General features: G+C 38.5%; 1 protein-coding gene across 1 annotated transcript in view; it reads left to right on the forward strand.

The window, feature by feature from the left end:
- Nucleotides 1-23,008, forward strand: part of ZSWIM8 (zinc finger SWIM-type containing 8) — a 64,265-nt gene that overhangs the window by 6,772 nt on the left and 34,485 nt on the right. The window contains exons 2-3 of the mRNA XM_005152664.3: nucleotides 16,955-17,108; nucleotides 18,267-18,361. Of these exons, the coding sequence (XP_005152721.2) occupies nucleotides 16,955-17,108; nucleotides 18,267-18,361 (249 nt within the window). The remainder of the gene's footprint in view (nucleotides 1-16,954; nucleotides 17,109-18,266; nucleotides 18,362-23,008) is intronic.

Raw genomic sequence — 23,008 nt, forward strand, 5'->3', positions numbered from 1 at the left:
CCAGGCTGACTGAAAGTACAAGGATTATTTTCTATGTCATGTTTGCTTCTGGGGAAGCAAGGATAAGGATTCAGGTTTGATTCTTGACTCCAGGTGATACTCTTTCTTTGTTTCCCATTCCTTTCTTTATCTCCCTCCTTTCATTTTTTTTCCCCATCTTCAACCTCTTCTTCATTGTGTTTTAAGTGGGTTTTAAGTGTGTTTTATCTTTATGTATGATATTTTTTACCTAGGTCTGTCCTGACGTAAAAACAAAGCAAAGACAAAACATCTCAGGATTTCTGTCAAGCTGCACTTCAGGTTTGAAGTGTGTGGTTATCTGGGTAAAAAGTCTTCAGTGAGATGCAAATGTCTTTTGATCATTGACTCGGAATAACATATGTAAAACCAGCTTTTTATTTTCGTGCTTAAGGTTTGGGGTTTTTTTGTGCTTGGATGTATTGCTTATGTCACTTCTTCAAATGCTAGCACCAAAAGTTGATCTTTTAATTTTTTTTCTTAAATTATTGTGTTTGAATACCTGCATGATCTGGTGCTGTAAGCAGGAAATTGGTCAGGAGACTAATTTTGTGTGTCTTACAGCTACCACAGAAAGTCTTGTGGTTTGAGTTGTGCCCTTTCTGCAAACCTGGGGTTACCCGTCAGCAAAGCAATGGGAAATGAAACTGGAAAGAAAAAAAAGTCCTGCAGTGTCTGGAGTGTTGCTGATAAAGGCAAAAGAGACCAAGTTTAGTTATCAATTAATTTATTTATGATAAATTATATAAAATGTAGGAGAAAGTGAAATTCCTGCCCTGATGAAAACCCTGGAAGATTTAAAATTAGTGCTTAGTTACTCTTAAGGTGTATCTTCATTTCTAGGCAGATTACTCAATTTTAGAGCCAGTATTTTCTGGGTCTGCTTTTTGCTGATGTCCTGTAACATGGGTGGATCTTTATGATTCTTCAGTTGACCATCAGAGATTTTATTGTGAGTTGCTTAATTGAGAAAATAATGGGAAGTTTCAAAAAGCTGGGCAGGCTTGTTCAATAGGTGGAGGTGTCCATGTAGCTTCATGGATTGCATTGGGCTGTTGTCTGTTCCATGCCCCCCTTGCTCTCTTTTGGTGTTGCTTCTAGTCCTAATATCATAGCAGCCATCAGTTAAGTATTATTTAATATGCAAGTTTACAACTTTGGAGTTCCAGTTCAGTTTGAGGAACAGCAACAAAACCATAGTATAACCTGTATGCAGAAAAGTAGCACCTTTTTTGCACCCTGTATTTATTGTGGCTCTAGTGAGAAAAGAAGTGAATTAACCAAAGCTAGGAATGGTTGTTTTCAAATGTAATGCATTCAAAGTAAAAGTTATTCTGTGTAAGAGCTGTGGAAGTGAAACTCATGTTGACTTGTGGTCATGCCCTTTTTTTCCCCTCTGATGTAGTATGTACTCCTATCAACACCTGTTTTGCAGTGTTTGTGTAATAACTATGACGAAGTTCATTTCTAAGCAAATGTACCTTCAGTGATTTCAGTTACTATGAAAAGTTGGTAGAGGATTAGAGATGGTTTAAGTGCTCAAATGGATTTTTTTTTTTGGTAGGGTAACTGAGAAAGTTGCTTTTTGTATAGCCCAGTTTATGAGACTGCTTGGTTATGGTGCCTAGGTTTTTTAAATAATGAACAGAAATGGCTATCAGTGATTTGAACAGTGTCTCTTCTGCCAGTTATAAAACTGGGAGCAGAGACCATCTCCTCTTAAGTGTCTGTGTTCTAGTTAATATACAGTGCTGTGTTCCAGAGGAAGAAAGGAATGTACGGCTTCCAGAGTTGTTTTACATACTTTAATGGACTTCTGGAGTAAATGTTTGTCTATTTAGAATATCTGTGATTAATCTGGGGAATCTGTTTGCTTATTTTTGTATTTTTAAGTAACATTTTCATAGAGTCAAATCCAATTTATTCTTTAGCTCTTAAAATGCAAAAATGTCTTTAAGATTTCATTGCTCTTTTTAGATTGGCAATGTTTTTCTGTCATTTTTCTAATTGTAGGACTGTAATGCCATTGTAAGAGTAATTTAAAATAGTGTCATGGCTAAAAGTTTTCTTTTCAACTTTATTTTGATGCACTTTATCTGTATTGATGCCTTTCCTCCCCCCTCCTTTGTGTCACCCTTACAAGCTCTCCAAATGTAAAATTCAAAGCACTTATGTATCAACTAGCTAAACCACTATTTTTTTCCTTAAAGAATAAAGAACAGTGATGCATAATATACAAAATATTTAAAATGCAGGTTCTAATTTCAAAATACCGTATCACACATTTCTGAGTTACGTCCTCTGAATCTCTGTAGTCTCAAGCAATAAGTATAGGGTTACCAGCCAGAAGATTCTTATACTTCTCCTAATTTGCATGTGATTCGATGCATCCTTTCTTCTTTGTTTCTTTGCCTGCAGAATGGGTAACTTTCTGACAACGCGATGGATCACTGTGTAGCATTTTTAACAGAAAATATAGAAAATTATGTCTTTGAACACATTTCTTGATGGTGTTTTAAATGTTGCGGGCAAGGCTTGTGGAAACTGATGTTTTGATTACGTTTAGTTCATCTATTTGCTTTCATACAGCTGGAAACTTACTGTCTTTGAACAGAATGAAACAAAGGAGCTCTGTCAGGCTCTAATGTACCTGTTAAAATCTTCTGGAAATTTAAATTTTGAGAAATGCTGTAAAAAAAGTATCTGGTTTTAATAAAATACTTTTTCTATTATGAATCATAATCAAGTGTTTCTAGATTGCTGCAACAAAAATCTTAAGAAAGGAACTGTCAGGTTTTATCAGTATCAATTAGCAGCAAGCTGAACACGTTTAAGATGTATACAACTGGAAAATCTGTGTGTTGATTTACCTAAATCTCTACTGGTGTGTGGTTAATACTCAAAAAAAAAATCAAGGTTAAGACATTTGCTTTCTATAAAAAGGGAATCCTGAAAAGGTTGCAGGAGTGTAGTGTCTTTTAAACAAATTCTTAACATCCTCATTCAGCTGCAACGAGTAGCAGGACCTCAATGTTATTTCTTGATGCCTCTGACTTTTACGCCTGTCTTTTGTCTGCTAGGTTTAGTTTGTGGCTGTGAGGCATCAAGCTCCTTTTTCATATGGGATAAAGATTGGCATATAGAAGAAAGGGAAAGCATAAATGGATAAGATGAAGGGTGAAAAAAAAAAGTCCATCTTTAGAAGAAATCCTGTCCCTTCGTGGGAGAAAAGCTGGATGCTGAAGGGGAGAATAGACTTCAGAAAATGAAAAAGAGGGTGGTCAGAGACCCAAACAAATACAGAAAAAGAAGCCCATGTTTTTTACAAAGGTAAATAGGTAGTGTAATAAAAGAATTTTTACCCAGAAGTGGTCCACAAGCAGTGAGAGTCTTTACTCGAAGGCATCCAGCTGTACTTTTTCCTGCCAGGTTAGGACACTTAAGGGACAACTGATTGAAGCAATGGGCAAGTGAACACCTGGGTCATCAGTTCTGGCTTCCTCCTCTGTTCAGAGAGATGAAGAATTTAAGCAGATAATCACGATTCTTTGCCATCCAGAAATACTGGTAAATGTGAGTAATTCATCAGAGGAGATGTGAAAATGAAAACACCAATGTTTTAAAATCCAGTTAGCGTGGGTCTTTATTGTTCTTCCAGATAAACTAGTAGAAAAAAATTAATTGCAGCTTTTTTGTTCATTAGGCTTGAGATGTCTTAAAGAAGTGAGGCAGCCTTAAGGTGAATGTAGTCAAGTTACCATCTGGATTCTTTTTTTAGGTATATTCATTAAAACAATGCCTACGTGTAGCAGAGCCATTCTTACTGGCATCTTGTCAATGTATGTGACAGAACAAGAGTCTTACATGAAGTACAGAAAAGCTTGGTGAACCTGTGAATATCAAAGATTGTATGACCTTATGGAATCTGTCCATGTCTTGTTTCTGGTCTTCATAGGACTTCAGGTTTACTGTACTCAATATATGCTCACATTTGCCTGCATTTGTGTACACAAATTGTGATTCTCAACACTTACATTTAATCTTTTTCTTTTAATATATCTATACTGGAATTCTTATCTGCTTGATTTACATCTGTCTTCATCCTGTGGAGAGTGTACCAATATGAATCCTTGTTAATTCATGTTAGAGTGTATTTGAATGCTTGGTGATGGCTTGAGTGCCTGAGATGATATAAAAATTATATATAGGTATTTGACATGTAAGTTTCATAGTAGTCCTGCTGGTGGGTTAGTATGAAATTACCTTGTGTACAAATGAAATGACAGCTTTTTCAGAGAAGGTAGTACCTTTGTGAAATCTGTAAGGCATTATTTAATGATTCTCTTGAGCTGTTTGCAGTTCCTGCTGCATATTATTTAATTTCCTACCTCTTATTGAGGTCAGTCAATTTTGAGATGGGAGAAATAGAGAAATGCAGCTGCAAATTTGTTTACTAGAGCTCCAGGTGAAAACAGTGGTAACTTACACTTGCATGTAATTTTCATGCATGACTTGAAGAGAATGTGGTCTGACACAGAGAAATTAGTTGTATTTGACCCAGAATTCCTTTGGAAGTTTTCATAGACTACTTGGTTTCATTTAAAGAAGTAGTGCATGAGTCAGCTAAGTTGCTTATCCTTCTCAAGGACAGGGAGTTAGTTTTTCCTGGCTAGTCATGAGCAACAAGTGCATGGTAGTATGCTTGTAATGAATTCCTCCTCTGTAAAAATTCTGTAGCTGCCTGCTTGCTTCATACATTCCTTGGTATGCAGTTTTGTTTGCCCCCTTTTGTTCTCTCTATAGGTGATGCAAGGGAAATTGAATTCAGAATCATAGAGCTGTAGAATTACCTAGGTTGGAAAAAACCCTTTAAAATCAAGACCAACCATTACCCCAGGACTACCAAGTCCACCACTAAAACATGTCAGTGAGGGCCTCGTCTACACGGTTTTTGAACGCTTCGAGGGATGGTGAATGCACCACTTCCCTGGGCAGCCTGTTCCAATGCCTGATCACCCTTTTGGTGAAGAAATTTTTGCTAATATCCAATCTAAACCTCCACTGATGCAGCTTGAGGCCGTTACCTCTTGTCCTATCTGGGAGAAGAGACCACTTGAGGCTGTTACCTCTTTTGCTATCCAGGAGAAGAGACCAGGCACCTCCTCTCTCCATCCTCCTTTCAGGTAGTTCTAGAGAGGAATTGGGTCCCCCCCCCGGTCTTCCCTCAGCCTTCTCTTCTCCAGACTAAACAACCACAGTTCCCAGTTTATCTCCCATAAAGCCATAGACCTGGGGTTAGACTTGGGAGGTTTTTACAAAACCAAAGGAGATAAAAAGAAGAGTCAGGTAAGATTATTTTCAAAAGCATTTAGATACCTTACCTTCTTATGACTCCTGTCTATGAAACAGATTTTCCTGTTGGTGATATTTAGAGGTGATACTTATTTTAGTTTCTGACAGATGCTTAATTATTACTTATTTTTACCCTAGAAGTGAGAGTGCTTCATTCTTGATCTGTTCAGACAATAACTTTTCCATCAGCACGAACAAAATTGGCCTGATCTCATTCTGATATGGTTAGTAATGCAGCTCTTCAGTGTTTGCCAGTGCATTTGTTTGGAGGCCAAGTGATGCTGCTGCTCTGGGATTTAGACACAGGAAAAAAGCTGGTTAGAGATTAATTTTGCATGTAATGCTTAAAGATGGGTACTAGTAATAGAGAGCAGCATATTAAATAGTTGAGATTGCATGGTGTTTCGTATGATTTCCTTTCAGCGTCTGAAAACATACCAATACTTCTCTATAGAGGTTACTCCTCAGTTGTGATGCACTCTGACCTTTTGATTTGCATTTATGTTCCATTGTCTACATTCAGAAAAACATCTGGTCCCTGTTGGTCTTCATAGTTTGTTTTTCTGTTGTAGGCCAATGGAGATGATTTTAAATTTTGAGGTTTTAAAATACCTTACATGAAGCAGAAGTGGGGATAAGTGGGAGTGCTGAGCCCTGCTTTCAGGAAACGGGAGCTGTTTGATGTCTGTGCTCTGAATGCACAATCCTGGTTATGCAGTATGCTTTGTGCATGGGGTGAGAGAGCAAGGAGTAACAGTGCAGGGAAATTACTTGCCTGAAGCTGATCTGCTTCATCAGCTGTAGAGTTATTCTGAATGCCCGATTTGTCATGAAACCTTGGCCAGCACTGGCATGAATACAGTGTTTTGTAGCACTGTCTGTCTTGCTTTACAAAAATTTGCTGTTCATTTTGGTATTTCTAACAGCTGTCGGTTGCTTGCCCAGGCTGCTCTTTTTTTGATACAAATTCTGGTTTTAGGGAGGCAAATGGAAGGGTGTTTGGATTAAGAATTTTCCTGTCTGAATTTCCAGATGAGGTTGTTTAGATGTGACTACTGCATTGCCTGCCTAATGCTGGTATTACAGTTTTGGGATCTCAGTAATGTTAGAGTGGGTGAGAGCTGAGAAAAGAGATTACTGACATTTTGCTCTTGAGATGCGGAGTTTATGAAGAGACAAATCGATCTCATCTGGTTTAAGACATCAACATAACATACTTTCATCTGCACAGCCCTGTGCAGAAGATTTTTCACAGTTATTGCATATGAGAAGCAGTAGAGTTAAATGGAAAACACACTTTTCTGATGTGGACTAGACTTGTGTTTGAGAGGTTCTGATGTTTGCAGAGTGGATGTTTTCTGTAGATACACTGTATGCATTTGCAAAATACATACACTGCACTGTATGCATACAACATACTGTATGCATTTGCAAAATCCATGCACTGTATGCATACAACAAAATCTGATGTGGTTGGTAGGGCAGAACAGCTAGGATCTTAGGAATTTGAGCTTAGTGATAATATGCTGGTATTCCTGCCCTGGAGTCATGAAACCAAATACGGGATTTTGGTTTCATCTTTATTTTCCTCCCCTCCCCCATCAAACATCATTTTGATTACAAAATATAACTTGTAGCTTTCCACCTTTGGCTTGTCCTGAACTTTTGAAGACTTTGTTCAGATGTTGGTTGGTTGGTTTGTTTGTTTTTCCCTAGAGATCTGGTTTCTAATATAGTAAGAGTATTGTAGCTAAGATGCTTTAAGGACATACGGAAGACAAGTTTGCAAGGAAAGACAGGAAGCCTGTGCTTTAGCCACCAGAAAGAATTTTCAGGTGTGTAGCTCTTCCTCTGTCTACTAATTGCAAGAGGACCTTTGAGGGATGATTACACAGCAGGATATCTGCTTGGCAATTACAATTTGCTTGGGCACATTGAAATTCTTTAGTCATTTTTACCAGTGGTGAAAGGAGGAATAACACAACAGGGGTGGTTATTTTTCTTATTAACATCTCATGCTGCTTTGAAGAGAGGATTCTGTCAGATGGTTTGCCTCTGAAGTGTTCTTGCTGACACAGGAAACTGCAGATGAAGTTGGGAGGGGTAGAAGCAAGCAGCTGCTAGAAGGTGTACTGAGAAGATACATGTATCTGTGTATATACATATGGATATATGGATATATATGGGACCGTTTCCCCACAGATCTCTAGAAATTCAGGGAAAGTAAATGCTGCATGTATTAGTATGCGCTGTGCAGGCTAACATAAGAACCCCTACTGTTTATCTTTGTCTGCTTACTTGCTTCAGCATTGATTTTGCTCTAGAAGAAAGGGCACTGGGAACCAGAGCATCTCAAAGACAGCCTTTCTGAATGAGTAGAAGGTTTTGCTACTGTTAGAAGATTTTTTGCTAACAGTAAGAAATGTTGAATTACTGTAGGGAAAGCTGAGACACGGCTGTGGGATTTTTGACATACTCTTTCTGTTTTAAACTCTTAGTGGGTTAGGATTTTGGACCTTACACACACATCATGCATCTTCTGAGTTCTAGTTTTCTGATCAGTTATTGCTTAGCATGATAAAGCCTTACCAGCCTTCTCTTTGTAGGGCTTTTTTATGCCTTATGAAATCTTGAGGCAGTGTCACCAGAAGTTGGCATAATAGTGGAACACTTTATGATTTACAAGTTGTAACTTCAAAAATAATAACATAAAGTATTATTAACTCAGTCCAATATTGAAACAGCAAGAGCTGAGCTGAGTATGTGGGAGCCCTCCTGTATTAAGTGCTCAGATTCTTTAACAAAAACTTTGGGATACAGTCTTGATGCTTGACGTTGGCATGGTGGCGATGCCATTTCTTCACTGGTGACCAAAGTTAAGTCAGCTGGTTTTTGGGTTTTGGGGTGGTTGTTTTTTTTTTAGCTCTGTATGCATGCAGAGTGAGTGTAGAAAGACATCATGAGATGAGTTTGTCAAAAATCGGGGGGGGGGTTAGTCAGAAATGTGATGGGGGTTTTAATATTCAGATGACCAGAAGGAAAACCACAGACTGAACAGGTTTAAAATCACCAACACCTGAAAAATAAAAACCTGAATCACTCATCCACTCCAATTCCAGAATCTGGTATTGTATTCTGCAAATCTAGGGGGCTGGTGTGCAAATAAAAATTGAGTTTGGGTTTCATTTTCTTATATTTTGACATATTTTAAGGTCTGCCTTATAGAGGAAATTAATTTTTGCTTCCCAGAATGTCTGAATCTTGGAGTCAGAAGTCACAATGTTGGGAGATATGTGTATGCAGTCAGCCAAATAATATAACTTACCTTGTTTTGAAGAGAAATGTAAATACAGCAACAAAAAGAGAGTTTGAGCATGAAATATTTTGACTTAACATGCATGAGCTCTTTGTGATGTGTGTTAAGCAATTTTCAGAAATCAAATTGAGCTGAAATTTGACTCTGTGCTATGGCTTTTGCTGTAGGTGGCGGAGACTTTGGGGATGAATTGGACACCCTCCTGTGATAAAATAAGCCTTTTTACATTCGGTTTGAAAAACCCAGCTGTTCTTAAAATGTTATTGTGACGGTTTAACAGAATTTGTGTAGTAATAGTTGCTGCAGTTTGTCAGTTAAGTGTGAGATTTCCAGTTCTGGACTGTAATCTGCCCATCTGGGATTTGTATTTTTAATGGGTTTTGGCTATGAATCTCATCAGTCTTATCCAGTAAACACTAATGAAAAAGTTCTGTTGCTTATTCATCTTCTCAACTGTTTTTACATAAAAATGTCATTCTGTGGCTTAGGGCTGATGTAGGCCTCTCCCCAGTTCTTTTTGCTTTCAATGTGGTCTTCTATGTCTCTATGTTTCCTACCCTGCAACATTATTCTCGCTGCAGTTTCACTGTTGCAAAATGGTTATGGGATCCAGATAGAGTTTTGTAACTCTAGTTGAGGAAATAAGAGGTATAAGAAAGTCTTGTAAGCACAGATCCCATTAGGATTTTAATACTGTTAGTAAGCTTATGGGGGTAGTAGCAGTGAAGGAGGAGGAGGAAGGAACATGTCTGCTTCTCTTGTTTGCTGTTCTCTAAATTAAAAACAAAACAAAAAAACCCAAAACCAAAAGCATATTTACTTGATAATCTTCCTTCCAGCACTAGTTACAGATGGTAAGAAGGGCAGTGTGCAAATTTAGCAGGTGAATTCCATGGACAGAAAAATATAAGCAAGTAACCTTGATAGTTCTTTGTTTGCTTTATGCAGTGAGCGAATCAATGTACTTGTGACTCAAACTGAATCTTGATTTGTTCTCTGGAGCATTTTGCTAGCTTGTTGATCACTTAGTTCTCTTGAGGGCTATGTTTTCAGTTATTGAAAGAAAGTGTATATATGTGTTTGTGTATATATACATATATGTGTATGTATATATATGCACAAACACATGAAAAAACACGCGCGCACACACACACACACTCACTCATATTAATTCTTGCACAGTGAGAATATCATCCGCCATACAGCCCTAGTGGAGAAAGCCATAGTTTAAGAGTTTTTTCTGTGGCTGACTTTTCCAGAAATACCTGATGTCAGTGCCCTGTCCTTGCTGTTTTTCTAGGTCATTTTGGCTGTACTTGTTAGCCTGTTATGAGTATGTGGATGTTTTAAAAATGCAAAAACAATGAGAGAAAACAAAACTAAAGAAACCTTCAAGTCAGAATGCTCTCTCCAATCATCCCTTCTGAGCAAGCTTGATTAACAATCAACAGCAGCATTTGCAGCATCCTTTCTCCGTCGCCTGATCCTCATTCTTGTCTTGTGTAACCTTTTTGATCTGTCACAGCAAGTTAAAAAACTCACACAGATGAATTCTACCTAATTCCACTTGTTGTTGCAGCTGGCTCTATGAATGCTGAGGTGTTCCACAGGGAACTGCTTTGGAGTGGGTAGTATCTGAGAAACAAATAGCTGAAACTTTATTCTGACTTGGTACAGTGGGTGTTCCAGTGTGAGTTGCTTATTTTATTAAGATTGACACTTGTTGAATAGTTAAGGAACCAGGAACATGTTTCTTACATTGCTTTCCTTAATCTGTAAAAGGGAAATAAACTTCTACAGTTTAGCAGGTTTTTACAAGGAACACTGTGGGTTTTTGTCCCTCGGTATAAGATGGCATGGAATTATTAACCTGAAGCAGAGGAATGCTAATTGCAGACAGCTGGGAGTCAGTATTAGAATATTAGAATGTTTCTTCAGCTTCTCAGATGTTTCATTCTGCACATAGTTAAGCAGGACTAGGATGAGTTACAGATGCATCTTCGTATGTCTCTTCAGCTGTCAGGGTCTGGCTTTGCAGAGTCTTGGTTCAGTCTTGGGTTCCTCACCCCTGGGCTTGCCAGTTTGTTTTTTCCTCTTGTACTGTATTTGGGGCAAGAAAGTTCATTCCTAGTGTCTGTTTAGTACTCAGCATGCCTGCTGGGCTGCTGTAAGAGCACTCATTAGCTTCAGTTGTGCAGAAGCAATCTGTAACATGTGTGTGTATGTATATGTCCACTATGAACACCAGTGAGACCAGCTGTGTCATGTGAAAAGATCCTCTACAACCCAGAGCGTGGTGATTTTTTGAAGGGAAATAAGTTCCTAATTGTAAAATTGTAAAATTGTAAAAATCAAAATACAGGCATGAAAGAGAGCATCCTGAATGAGATTCTTCTGTAGTATCTAATGTAGTTTATTAGGTAGTCTACTTTCGGCGTAAGTCTAGCTGATCTTTCTTTAACTACATGATACAGCTTCATAGCTGCTCCAGCAGTTCATCTGTGTGCCTTTATAATGGATTTTTTTCATGCTGTTCAGTTTAGTTTGAACTCTTTTATCCCAAATCCTCTTTTCCCTCACCTTGGCCCATTTTGGCATGGGTGTTTAAAGGTGAATACTTCTGTTGTTTTAAGTGCTTTTGACTGCTTGAGTGAGTCCAGAGGAGGTCCACAAAGGTGATCAGAGGGCTGGAATACCTCTCCTAAGAAGACAGCTGAGGGAGATTGGATTGTTCAGTCTGGAGAATAGACACCTCAAACTATTCTAGTTTGGGAAGTTGTATGGGACAGGTATTAGCTACCCATCTCACAAGTCTGTGCTTGAAAGCCACAAGTCCAGCAGGTGGTTAGAAATTAACCCTTATTAATGACATAGGCTTCAAGTATATTAAACACTTCTGAGGATATTCTCTTAGGACCTCATAGGGCTGCGACCTGCCTGGGCAAGATGTTAATGTGACAGAAAACCTAACAGTGGTGGTGTGTCTGTGACCCATTTGATCAGTTCTGCTCTTAATCCAATACCTCTTTGAAAAGAGAACTAAAATTAATGAGCCTTGTGGATGGAGCTTTTGGGTGAGAAAAGCTTGTGAAGGAAAATACCTTATTTACAGACTTTTCCAACGTGCTTCTGTTACATACAATCTGTCATATCCTCAGTTCAGAGGTGTATTTTGTTTATTTTTAAAAACAAGCGTGTTGCTTCTTATACGATGTTGTTTATGTGGTAAAATGGAAGAAGAAAAAGAAGTAAAGTAATGGCCAAAATACATGGGATCTAAGTGATTTGAAGTGAAGAGTACATTTTTAATTAAAAAACTCTTGTGTCATTTTGCAATGTTCACATTGTGAAGCTGTTTTTTTTTAAAGTACATTCAGAGCATTCATCTTCAAGTATTACAGAGTTCAAGGTGAAGGTGAAATTTTATGTTTCTTGCTGAGTTTGGGACCTGAAGGAATATATTTCTCTGGCTTATACTTCTTAAAGACATCAGCTCAAATGCACAAAAACTAGAAAACAGTAAAAAAACAAATATTTTAAAGAGTTTTGATTTAGTTGGGCTATGGTTAAATGTAACGCTTGCTTTGCTGCCCATATTTGAGAGTTCTCAACACTTTTTGGTCTTAAGGGGTATCAGAATACATCTTAAGACAAAGGGCATTTTACTGGTAGGCATTTAACTGAAATAAAACAAGAAGAAATGCTTAAAGTGCATTCCACAGTAACGAATTTATTTTTCTACATAGCAAATCCTGTAAAAAGCAATGTAATATTTACAATTTTAAAAGTGAGATTTGTAAAACAGGTTTTATAACACCAACACACCCCTCGCCCTTCACTGGCCAAGATTGCACTCTGTTTATTTCCTGTTAGTTTTACTGTTCTCACTTTAGAGTTTGATATCAGAAGTGCTTCACTTAATTTTCTTCATCTCCTTGTTCTGTGTACAGTTGTATTAGTTTGTTCCACTCTATTATATTTTTGGACTGAAGCCAGAGAGAAAGGTGAAGGGAAATGTGAGGTGGAGACCAGCGACAGCTATAAAATCAAAGCTATACTCTCATCTCTAAGGAGATAATTCAGCCTAACTTCCATTTTTCTTTGCGTAATGTATAGCAAAAGCAATGGACCCTGTCTTTGCACTGTGTCATAAGCATCTCTTGCTGTGATATCTGTTCACTTGCATTTGTATTTATTCACTGGTATGTGTAGTTTATTTTTAGAGAGGAGTATCAAGTGAAAGTAACACAGTAGAAATAATGTAATTAGGTAACAAATACATTCAATGCTTGGCCAAGTTGTTTTTTTTTTTCAGTTCCATTAAATAACTCTTCAGTATTCTTAAGGCCCCCATTTTGCTGACTGTTCAAGCAATTTCTTCTCTATTTGTCTGTCATGGAAACTCAATTATTGTAGTGAAAGAATCATAGCTCAGTTTGAACATCATCTGGTTTTATGAATAATGGTTGGCTGTAACTTCTTACATCCTACCCTATATTAGGAAAGGTTAGGCAGTGTAGCTACATATGTACCCCTATGTGGGTAAGCCCTGCTGGCACGGTTGTTTCCACTGATGAAAATGCATGTTTGTGTGCATAGCTTGTGTTGGCTGTTTTGGGGTTTGCTTTTATTGTTCCAGCAGGAATAATTATGTCTATGCTAAAGTTTTAGCTGTTCTAAGCGGCTAAAAAAAATCAAGCCTATAATTAACTTTAAACAGTAGCAAAAGGGTAGGATAGTCCTCATTAAAGCTGTGTGTTCCAAGTGGCAGTAAATACATGAGATGTGATTTATTCAGAATGGTTTAGGTATGTTTGATCCTGCTTCCTAGGTAGGAGGTACAGATTAGATGGCATCTCAGAATCCCTTCCTGACATGAGTTTTGCTAGTCATTTAACCTGTGAGAATTGTTTGAGGTTGCTTATGCGTTGCCTGTGACTTTATTCTTCCAAGACTTGAGATGTTCATTTGTTCTGCTTGGGTCATCATGTCAGCTTCCCAAGAGGAAGCAGTGATTCTTGCCAGTTTTGCTCCACAACTTCAAATTATCTTCTCCCTTGGATAAATTTATTGTGCAGGTTTGTCAATTTTGTGTTACATCTTTGATTTCACTACTGTGTAATTTATTTATATTAAACTTACAATCCTTTTTGTCCTTACTTTTGCTTTCTGAGCAGAAGCTGTGATGCTTTCTCCTTTGCTCTGTTAGCAGACTTTTTTTTCTTGCTTAAAATATATTTATTGTAGAACCTGAGAGTACCTTTTGTTTGTTTTGTTGATAGTACCGTTTGATACAAGTAGGTATGAATCCACCAATGCTGGGTTTGTGTATCTAGAGATAAACATTTTGAATAGATCTCTCTTTGTTTGGGACTCAAAAGAGAGTATTCAGAGCCTGATTTAAGCACCTGAGAAGTCTAGGTGACTTTGCAGGTGGCCTGACGGAAAGGACCCTCTGATGCTCTCAGTTCCATTCTAAAATAGGTTTCTCACGTTGACTACATAGGGGACTACCTACCCTATTGAAACTTAGGGCAGTTTAACTTCTTAATTAGTACTTACATTGTGTGCAAAGTTACTGCTGTGAATTCATCTGCCCTTAAAGCATGACTGAAAAATTATTTTCTACTTTTCAGTTATTCTCTACTATTTCCTCTCCAAGACTTTTTTCCATATAGGAAATCCGGCATTTTAGAAAGTGACATGGTCTTATTGATAAGATTGTTGCTTTTTAGATTTTTTTTTTCCCCACCAGGTTTTACTGTTTTCACCTTATTCTGAAAATGTCCAAGCTGTGTGCTGGGAATGTCTGACTGTGGATTATAATCACCCGTCTTTGCCTGGTTACTACTAACACAGTACAGCTGATGAATCAGTTAATGTGTTCAATGTAAAATTCAGCCTGCTAGCTTAGTTTACTCTGTAAAACTGGCTGGCTTGCACTGGAGCGGGTGAGGAGGGCTCCTGTTGTCTTTCCACTTGGAAGAAATGTTTTCTCAGGAGAGGTAATTTCAGTAATGGCTGTCAAAGTATTTTTCTTGTGCTAGTTTAGCTTGAAAGAGAACAGCCACACTGAAGGGTAATTGCAATGATTATACTATTGCTTCTAGTACCAGTACTACTGTACAAGTAGCATTGATACCTTGTAACTCTATGTCTGTCCTAGTCCATTGCCTCAGAAAAGTTAAATGTTTTTAGGGTTAGAATAATAAGCAGAATGCATTTGCCTTTGCTGCTTTTTCATCAACTTTAGCATTTCCAACCTTCATGTACAGCACCAGATCCTTGTAACAAGGAATACCATCCAGGCTGTAGGCTTGCGGCTCTTTGAAAAGTGTGCAGGTGTTTCACCCAGTACTGAAGTCTTTTTTGAGTCCTGTACCTTGTAGAGGTTGTTTAGGTGTTACCTGTTTTCTAGTAATGTGTAACAAAAGACTTGGATAAAGTGCCTCTATACAAAAAGTGCAGTTTAAACCTCAAAAAACACTTCTCCTTTCACTGCTCAGAGTCATTTCAAGTATTAAAGTGCCTCAATTTTCCTTTCACTGCTCAGAGTCATTTCAAGTATTAAAGTGCCTCAATTTAACTTCTGTATTATCTACTAATACTGTGGTAGTAGCAGTGGTATTTAAGTTGACTAGATTACACTAAATAAAGTCAGTAATATTTTTAGTGACTAAAGGTAGTATTTTTTTTTAGTGACTTGATGAAAGCTTTTCTCCTGTCCTGGTCATCAAAAGTGGAAATGAGAGGATTTTTCTGCCAAAATCTTATTTGCTAGCTATAGAGAAAGGGACCAGTCCACTTTTCCTTTGTTGTACATTTTACAGTTTGCTGCTCTCACACTGTGGATGGGATTTTAGCACTGTGAAACAGAGACTCCATCCATAACACAGAGTAAAAGTCACTGGTGATGGTGAAACAATTCTGACAGTAGAAGACTGACTCTATGTGGAAGAAGGGAATGCTGCCTGATAAACTTACTTTTTCTGCAGTCAAAAAATCATAAATGTGGATGTTTGAAAACTGTATACTCTTTTTGTATTTATGTAATCCTTCCATTTGATGGGCCTGCTCAGTACGGAGGGAGATATTGGCTGCTTTGTTTTGCTGTGTGCATGTACTTTCAAAGCTCTTTCCTATCTGTTTCTCAATTGTTTGGACTGGAAGGTGTCTCCAGGCAGAGGGTGAGAAAGCATTTACTGACATCAGGGCTTAAGTTTTCCTTTGATATGTTGCCTGGAGGCTGGTGGGGAGGAAAAGCTGAGGACAAGATTGGTTTACATTCTGGCTTCCAGCGGTGTTTTAGAAGCTGGTTAGGGAGGTGAAGAGACATAACAACTCTCTGAAATGGAATTAATTAGGCTTCTGGCAACAGGTTTGGAAGACAGGAGAGCCAAGGCTGCTGTAGTGATGGATCAGGAAGTGATCTCAGTAAAGCAGTGGGGTGTTTGCAGATAGAGCAAGTCTGGTATTTGGTATAGAGTGTGATCTAGCTCAGAGTGAAGCAGAAACATAACTCTCCTATCAGCTGATGATAAGAAGTAATCTGCACTGAAAAACATAAAAAGTGAAGCTAGTTTGGTAGAAAGGTGGTGGTTAAATGTGTTTGTGTAAGCTCTTGGTGCCTTCAGTTAAGATCCTCCTCGGCTTGGTGTAGTCAGCACTAAACAAACATGAATTCCCAGTTGCTTCTGTAAAGAATTCCAAGTATATATAAATAGATATTATATGAGCTATGGTGGTGAGGGGAATAAAGCAACAAATAAAATGCTATAAAAGACTTAGTACTGAATGCTAACAAAAAAGTCAACATTAAGGTTCCTGGATAACCTTTCCATGCTGTTTTACGCATATACACTGAATAGTTTTCTGTGTAATCACCTGACATTCACAGGATGTTGCTGCCATATTGTAACAGAAATGTTTGAAAAATATTGGGTTGCCATAAGTCTTGCTAAATGGCTTCAGTTGTATCAAGAGACAACGTTTGAGTCAATGATGTCTGCTGGGCTAACAGAGCTCTCCTGAAGAAGGACTTTTCTTTTAGGCACATGTACCCATGCCCTAGGATGCTGAAAACCAACATAAAATTGGCAGGTAATTCTTCAGAAAATTCTGGTGCTGCCTTTTACTGTCTATCAGAATTGTTCCTTGAACTTGCTGGGGTAAGAAGGGAGATGGAAGAGCTTCCTGCTCTGATTTCTTCAGCCTTTCATGAGTTTGTTGTCTGAATGTCTAATTGCATTTTGTTTCTTGTCTTTCTAGATGGGCTGGTGATCCCATTGGTGGAACTGTCTGCAAAGCAGGTTGCATTTCACATTCCATTCGAGGTGGTGGAGAAAGTTTATCCTCCAGTGCCTGAGCAGCTGCAGCTTCGAATTGCCTTCTGGAGTTTCCCAGAAAATGAGGAGGACATCAGGTAATTAATACTGTTTTTGTTCCATTGATGCTTAAGGAAAAGTTCTGTTCGCTAGAGGAGAATCATTGTCCATTTGACGTCCCATATATTTGTTGCTTCTGCTATTCTCATGCGTTTTGTAATGCATGGATGGTTTACTAGGGGTTATGCTATGGTATGGGGGTTTATTTCAGGGTGAGCTGCCCTGCATGCATCTACATGTGCAGATTGTGTATGTAAATGATAGCAGAATAAACGCAGCCTTTAATTTCCTGACAGGACTAGTTCATAGAGTTTTGTCCTTATGTTAGTTTTACACAGTATTCTTTCCAATTTGAATCTGTTGCTAGAGTCAGATCTTTAACTGGGCTCAGAAATTACCCTCAGTATGCTATGCAAGCCCTTAACTGGTGTAAGCAGAAAAATCAGACTTTGTGATTGCATCAGTGATAAGAATGGAGACAGAAATTACTATTTCTTATGTTTCCACATAAATTGTATGAGTACATAGTAAAAAATTGTGTGCTTTTAGATCTTTTACCAAAGTTGTTCTTTTTTTTAATGATGCTTTTATACTATAGGAGGCCTACCTGTGTGGATGTACATTCAGAATTTTGCTACAAACTAGTGATATTACACTCTTTTTGAAAGAATCATCTTGGAAGTTCTTAGATGAATTAATCTAACATGCTGGTATTAGATGGGGGAGGTAATGTCAGAAGTGCTGATGTAATTTGTAACATCACCTGTGGGGGAACACAGAAAACCAGCAGGTTGTACATGTTAATTATTCTGATGAATGGAGGTGTGAAAAAACCTCAGGTGAGGATGCAGGTAACTCATCTAGAAATACAAGGAGTTTTTACTGTTGCATGCTAATATTGGACCTTGAATTGATATTATACTTGTATAGAGAAGCTTAATTTTAGCCTATGAATGAATTTGTATTTTGAAGGCTTAGGTTAGAATTCTTACCAGGTGCTATACACAGACTCAGGAAGAGAGCAGTGATTTTTATGGTTGAACTGAATAGACAAATGGCAGAAAAGAGCTGGATTTCATCTTAAAGATGAAGATAGGAAGGATTTTTCAAAAAAATATGTCAGCAAAGAATACAAGAACATAAAACTGTAACGTATCTCCAAAACAGACTTGATGTGTTCTCTGTTTCTCTTGCAGATTGTACTCGTGTTTGGCAAATGGCAGTGCAGATGAGTTCCAGCGAGGGGAGCAGCTGTTCCGGGTGAGAGCTGTCAAAGACCCTCTCCAGATAGGTAAGAACACTGCAGCTTCCCATCTCCAGATATTTCAGACTTCCAAGACTGTATTTGCAGTGGAACAGCAGTGGTATGACCTAGTCTCAAAATGAACTTTTCTGGCATCCTAGACTAAACTGCCTGCCACATGTGTTATGATGACAGGCAGGGTATGCAACAAAATGACCACCCACGAGCTGCTATGACATGCACAGTTTATTAAGCAAGCACACAAATGCAAATTGGGTATATATTTCTCTATATATAGTGAATAAGTACAATAAAGCAAGTCATATATATGTGTGTATATATATATATATTGTAAAGCACAGAGGAAAATTAGCAATGCATCAAATCATTACTGCATGGAGAGAACAGAGATCGAGGAGAAATATATCACCAGTTACCACCTAATCATCATCCAGGCCTGCACTTCAGGCTGGGAAGCCCTGTGGCAGCCAGTGTCTCAGGTAACTGGAAATCCCTATGGGGTGCATCCACCCATAGATGAGGCTTTGGATTTGGCTGCAAGATGGTCCTGCTTTTATGCTCTTAGAAAAACAATGGGCTTTATGCCAGCTCTGTGACTGTTTACTCATGGGGCCCTGGAGTTTCTCATGATCTCACTGTTGCCCATGCTGAGAGCATTGGCCAGGCACCCTGGTGTGGCCAAGTATGAAGGTCATAAAACAACTGCACACCTATGTTTTTCCTGCCTCTTTCTGACAGCCATAATCAACATAAACATGTATATTGAAAATACTTTTGACAAAAACCATACTTTGATATGTCTCTTAGTCATGACTGGGAATCAACCCTTAGCTAGGTTCCCATCCATTATAGCATTATTCTTTGTAATGTCTAGAGCTAAATACTATGTTTACTTAATTCTCAGTCAGCTCATCTGTGAAACTGGGTGAAAAGCCAGATATGTTCTGAAAATGGTGTTTTGGAAAAAACTCTGTGGAATGCCTTTGTCTATATAGAGAACTTGGTTTTCTAGTTGTCTGATCAAGTGATTGCCTTGCCTGAAGTGTATGTATGGCAGAGGGGAAGTTTGCAAGGTTTAATTATTCTTGTAGGAAAAGTGTTATATTAATAATACAGTTCCTCCTCAACATAAAAAGGACATGGAACTGTTAGAACAAGTCCAGAGGAGGCCACGAGGATGATCAGGGGACTGGAGCACCTCCCATATGAAGACAGGCTGAGAAAGTTGGGGCTGTTCAGCCTGCAGAAGAGAAGGCTGCGTGGAGACCTCATAGCAGCCTTCCAGTATCTGAAGGGGGCCTACATGGATGCTGGGGAGGGACTATTCATTAGGGACTGTAGTGATAGGACAAGGGGTAACGGGTTGAAACTTAAACAGCAGAGGTTTAGACTTGATATAAAGAAGAAATTCTTTACTGTTAGAGTGGTGAGGTACTGGAATGGGTTGCCCAGGGAGGTTGTGAATGCTCCATCCCTGGCAGTGTTCAAGACCAGGTTAGATGAAGCCTTGGGTGATATGGTTTAGTGTGAGGTGTCCCTGCCCATGGCAGGGGGGTTGGAACTAGATGATCTTGAGGTCCTTTCCAATCCTAACTATACTATGATTCTATGTTTTTGGCAAAAGGAAAACCCTGTTGCTATACAGTGGATTTTATTGCTTTTCCTCACTTACCTGGTTCTTTTTATCTTGTATGGTTATAGGAACTAATCTTACCTTAAACAAAGAATTGGTCTCTGTGTTTTTCACTAAATCCTTTGCAGTAAAGGAGAATATTGAGCTGGCTTTTCTAGTGACAGCTATTGGACTGGAAGGCAGTATGTGAAATAAAGACACTAGTATGTCAAGGTGAGCCATGTCAATCCAATAGAGATGTGTTGGGTTTTTATGCAACTGTAAACTTCACAACTAGTCTATTAATTGGCATGTAGCAACTGAGCCTGGTTATAATAGGAATAATGATAATACGAAAATCTATAATGTTTAAGAGAGAATTTCCTTTATTTTCCTATGATGAGGGATAAGAGGCTTCTTTCTATCTGCCTGTTTAGTTGCTAGTACCAGTAATACTTAACTCTCAGTGATCAGTGGAATGAATAAATTTAGGTAACGGATCCTCAAAAAAAGGAATAAAAGGGACTGATACTGTAAAAGCTTGGGGAGAATGAAAAGAGAAGATGATAGTCATTGAGCTACAGGAACTGCAAAAGGCTGATAGAACTGTTATGTGAGTATAGGGTAAAGCATCTGAAAGGATTTTACCTTGTCTGTTGTGTAATAAGCAATAGCAGGCATAAGGTATACTGAGTTGTCAGTGACATCAGATAGTAATTTTGGGACATCAAGAAAATTGAGCTAAACACAATGAAACTGGGTTTTGAATACATTCAGGAGTTCCTGATGTCAGGTCTGAAATGCTGAAAGAGGCCTCTAAGGCATCTGCTGAACTTCAGGAAGGCAGATGTTTAAGAGAGACAAAATGAGTTACAATACATCTGGCTGAAATTCAGCAATTCCTGGGACTTTCCCAGTGGAAAAGAGCAGAATATTTAATATACAGTGCAAAGACTCTGGTCAAAATGTGTTTCAGTAATAAATTAAAAAGATGAGGAGGTGTAAAGCAATGTAAATGAACAAAGGCTAGGAAAGTTAGTGCAAAAGCTGTGCTTGGGAGGGGAGAAGAGTTGGGAAAAAGAGCAAGTGGTGAATGATACAGGGGGGGAACTAGGCAAGTATACACAACAGCAACTGGTCTTCTGGACAAAAGGTTGTGTGTGTGGAAAGGAAGTTACTTTGTTTAGACAGTAATTTTATTTCCTCCTTAGTAGAGGAACTTTACCTAATGGAGGGATTGTTTTGTTTCTTTACCCATGAGTAGCAGCCCAGACAATGGGCAGTATGGGTGTGGTGGCTAGAATTGCACTTGTCCATTCCAAATGATTTTCAGGTGTGTGATTGCAGTTGAGTTTCATATATTGACACATACGGAAAGAAACACAGGAAATTAAGTAGCCCATGAGAGGGAATTTGATTTTGAGGGGGATTGGGCAGTGCATTGTAATATTGTGATCAATAGGACATAGCTTGAAACATGCTTTGTGCTCTTGTTACCCATATCCTTTTGCAGTATATATATATTTTTTTTTTAAATACAAATGAATAATCTTAGTCATCTTGTCCACATGCACATCTATACCTATAACTTCTGAACAACAGCACCTCTTCCCAACTTTCCAAAACCCCACCTTTTTACAGTGTTGTGTACACACAAAGAATTAGCTTTAGTAGACCTTCTGCACATTCCCTTTGTAGCAGTCATAAACCCGTGTCCTTGTGCTAGAGATACTATTTCTGTTCTCAAACAGGTGTGTCCTAGTTGCTGGTCTGGGACTTTTTTGCTATCATAGTCTTAATTTCTTTTTTAACAATTGAGGAAAGCAGCAGCAGGTTCAGTCTAGCTTCTAATGTTGCACCTTCTTGAATAGTCTCTGTCTCTACTTTTTAGAGATTCTCCTAACCTGTCCCAGATTGCCTTGCTTTACTTTGCTTTTTGTTGAGCTCTTCTTTTCCCATTTCTGTTAGTCCTGGGAAAGTCAGAGAAAAAGTTCTTAAATTCTCTACTGAGGTGTGTTTGCTGACATTGTTGTAGGGGCATCAGAACTACCAAATATCGATGAAGAAAGCTTGGAACCTGCATTACAAGAAGTATTCTTAGGATGTTGTTGACTTATAGATCACTGTATTTTTTTCATTCCAGTTGCTTACTGAGTAGCGTGGGGAATTTCAAATTTTTGCATTTCCACCTGAAATCATAAGAATATTGGTTCTGTTCAGCCAGAGAACAGGAGGCTGTGTGGAGACCTCACAGCAGCCTTCCAGTATGTGAACGGGGCATACAAGGATGCCAGAGAGGCACTCTAGTGATAGGACAAGGGGCAATGGGTTCAAACTTAAACAGGGGAAGTTCAGGTTAGATATAAGGAAGAATTTCTGTACTGTGAGGGTGGTGAGGCACTGGAACAGGTTGCCCAAAGAAGTGGTAAATGCTCCATCCTTTGCAGTTTTCCAGGCCAGGTTGGATGGGGCTTTGAGCAACCTGGTCTAGTGGAATGTGCCCCTGCTCATGGCAGGGGGATTGGAACTATATGATCTTAAGGGTCCTTTCCAACCCAACCCATTCTATGATTCTGTGACCTCAGAAAAACAAATGCACAGATCTGAAATTTCAAAATAAATGAATTTCATTATAAAATACATATTAAGTACAAAAGATACTGATGTAGCCATCCTAAAATTATGAATACTGTATTGTAACAGTAGGAAGCATACATTTTTTTGGATTCTTTTCCTGCAAGATTAAGTTTCTGGGGTGGAGCAGTGAGAAGTATAGGTTATGGACTTAAAAAGAAGCCATCTCTATTTTGTAGGTCCTAGTCTAGGTAGCAGTTGATTATTTCCAGCTTTTACATTTGATTAAACCATGTGTCTTAATTGTGTACCAGACAGGAAGGACAGTGTGCTGGTGCCCCTTCTTCACTACGTGATAAAACCTGCTTCATGGGTGTAGTAGTTCACTCCTGGTGCTCTTTATGCATAACTGGTATGCTGTACAGTGTAGGTACATGACACATCCTCTGAAGCATTGGTGCTGGCTGCTTGACATATTTGTTCTGTGC

This window comes from Melopsittacus undulatus, chromosome 8 (genome assembly GCF_012275295.1).
Source record: "Melopsittacus undulatus isolate bMelUnd1 chromosome 8, bMelUnd1.mat.Z, whole genome shotgun sequence".
Taxonomy (NCBI): domain Eukaryota; kingdom Metazoa; phylum Chordata; class Aves; order Psittaciformes; family Psittaculidae; genus Melopsittacus; species Melopsittacus undulatus.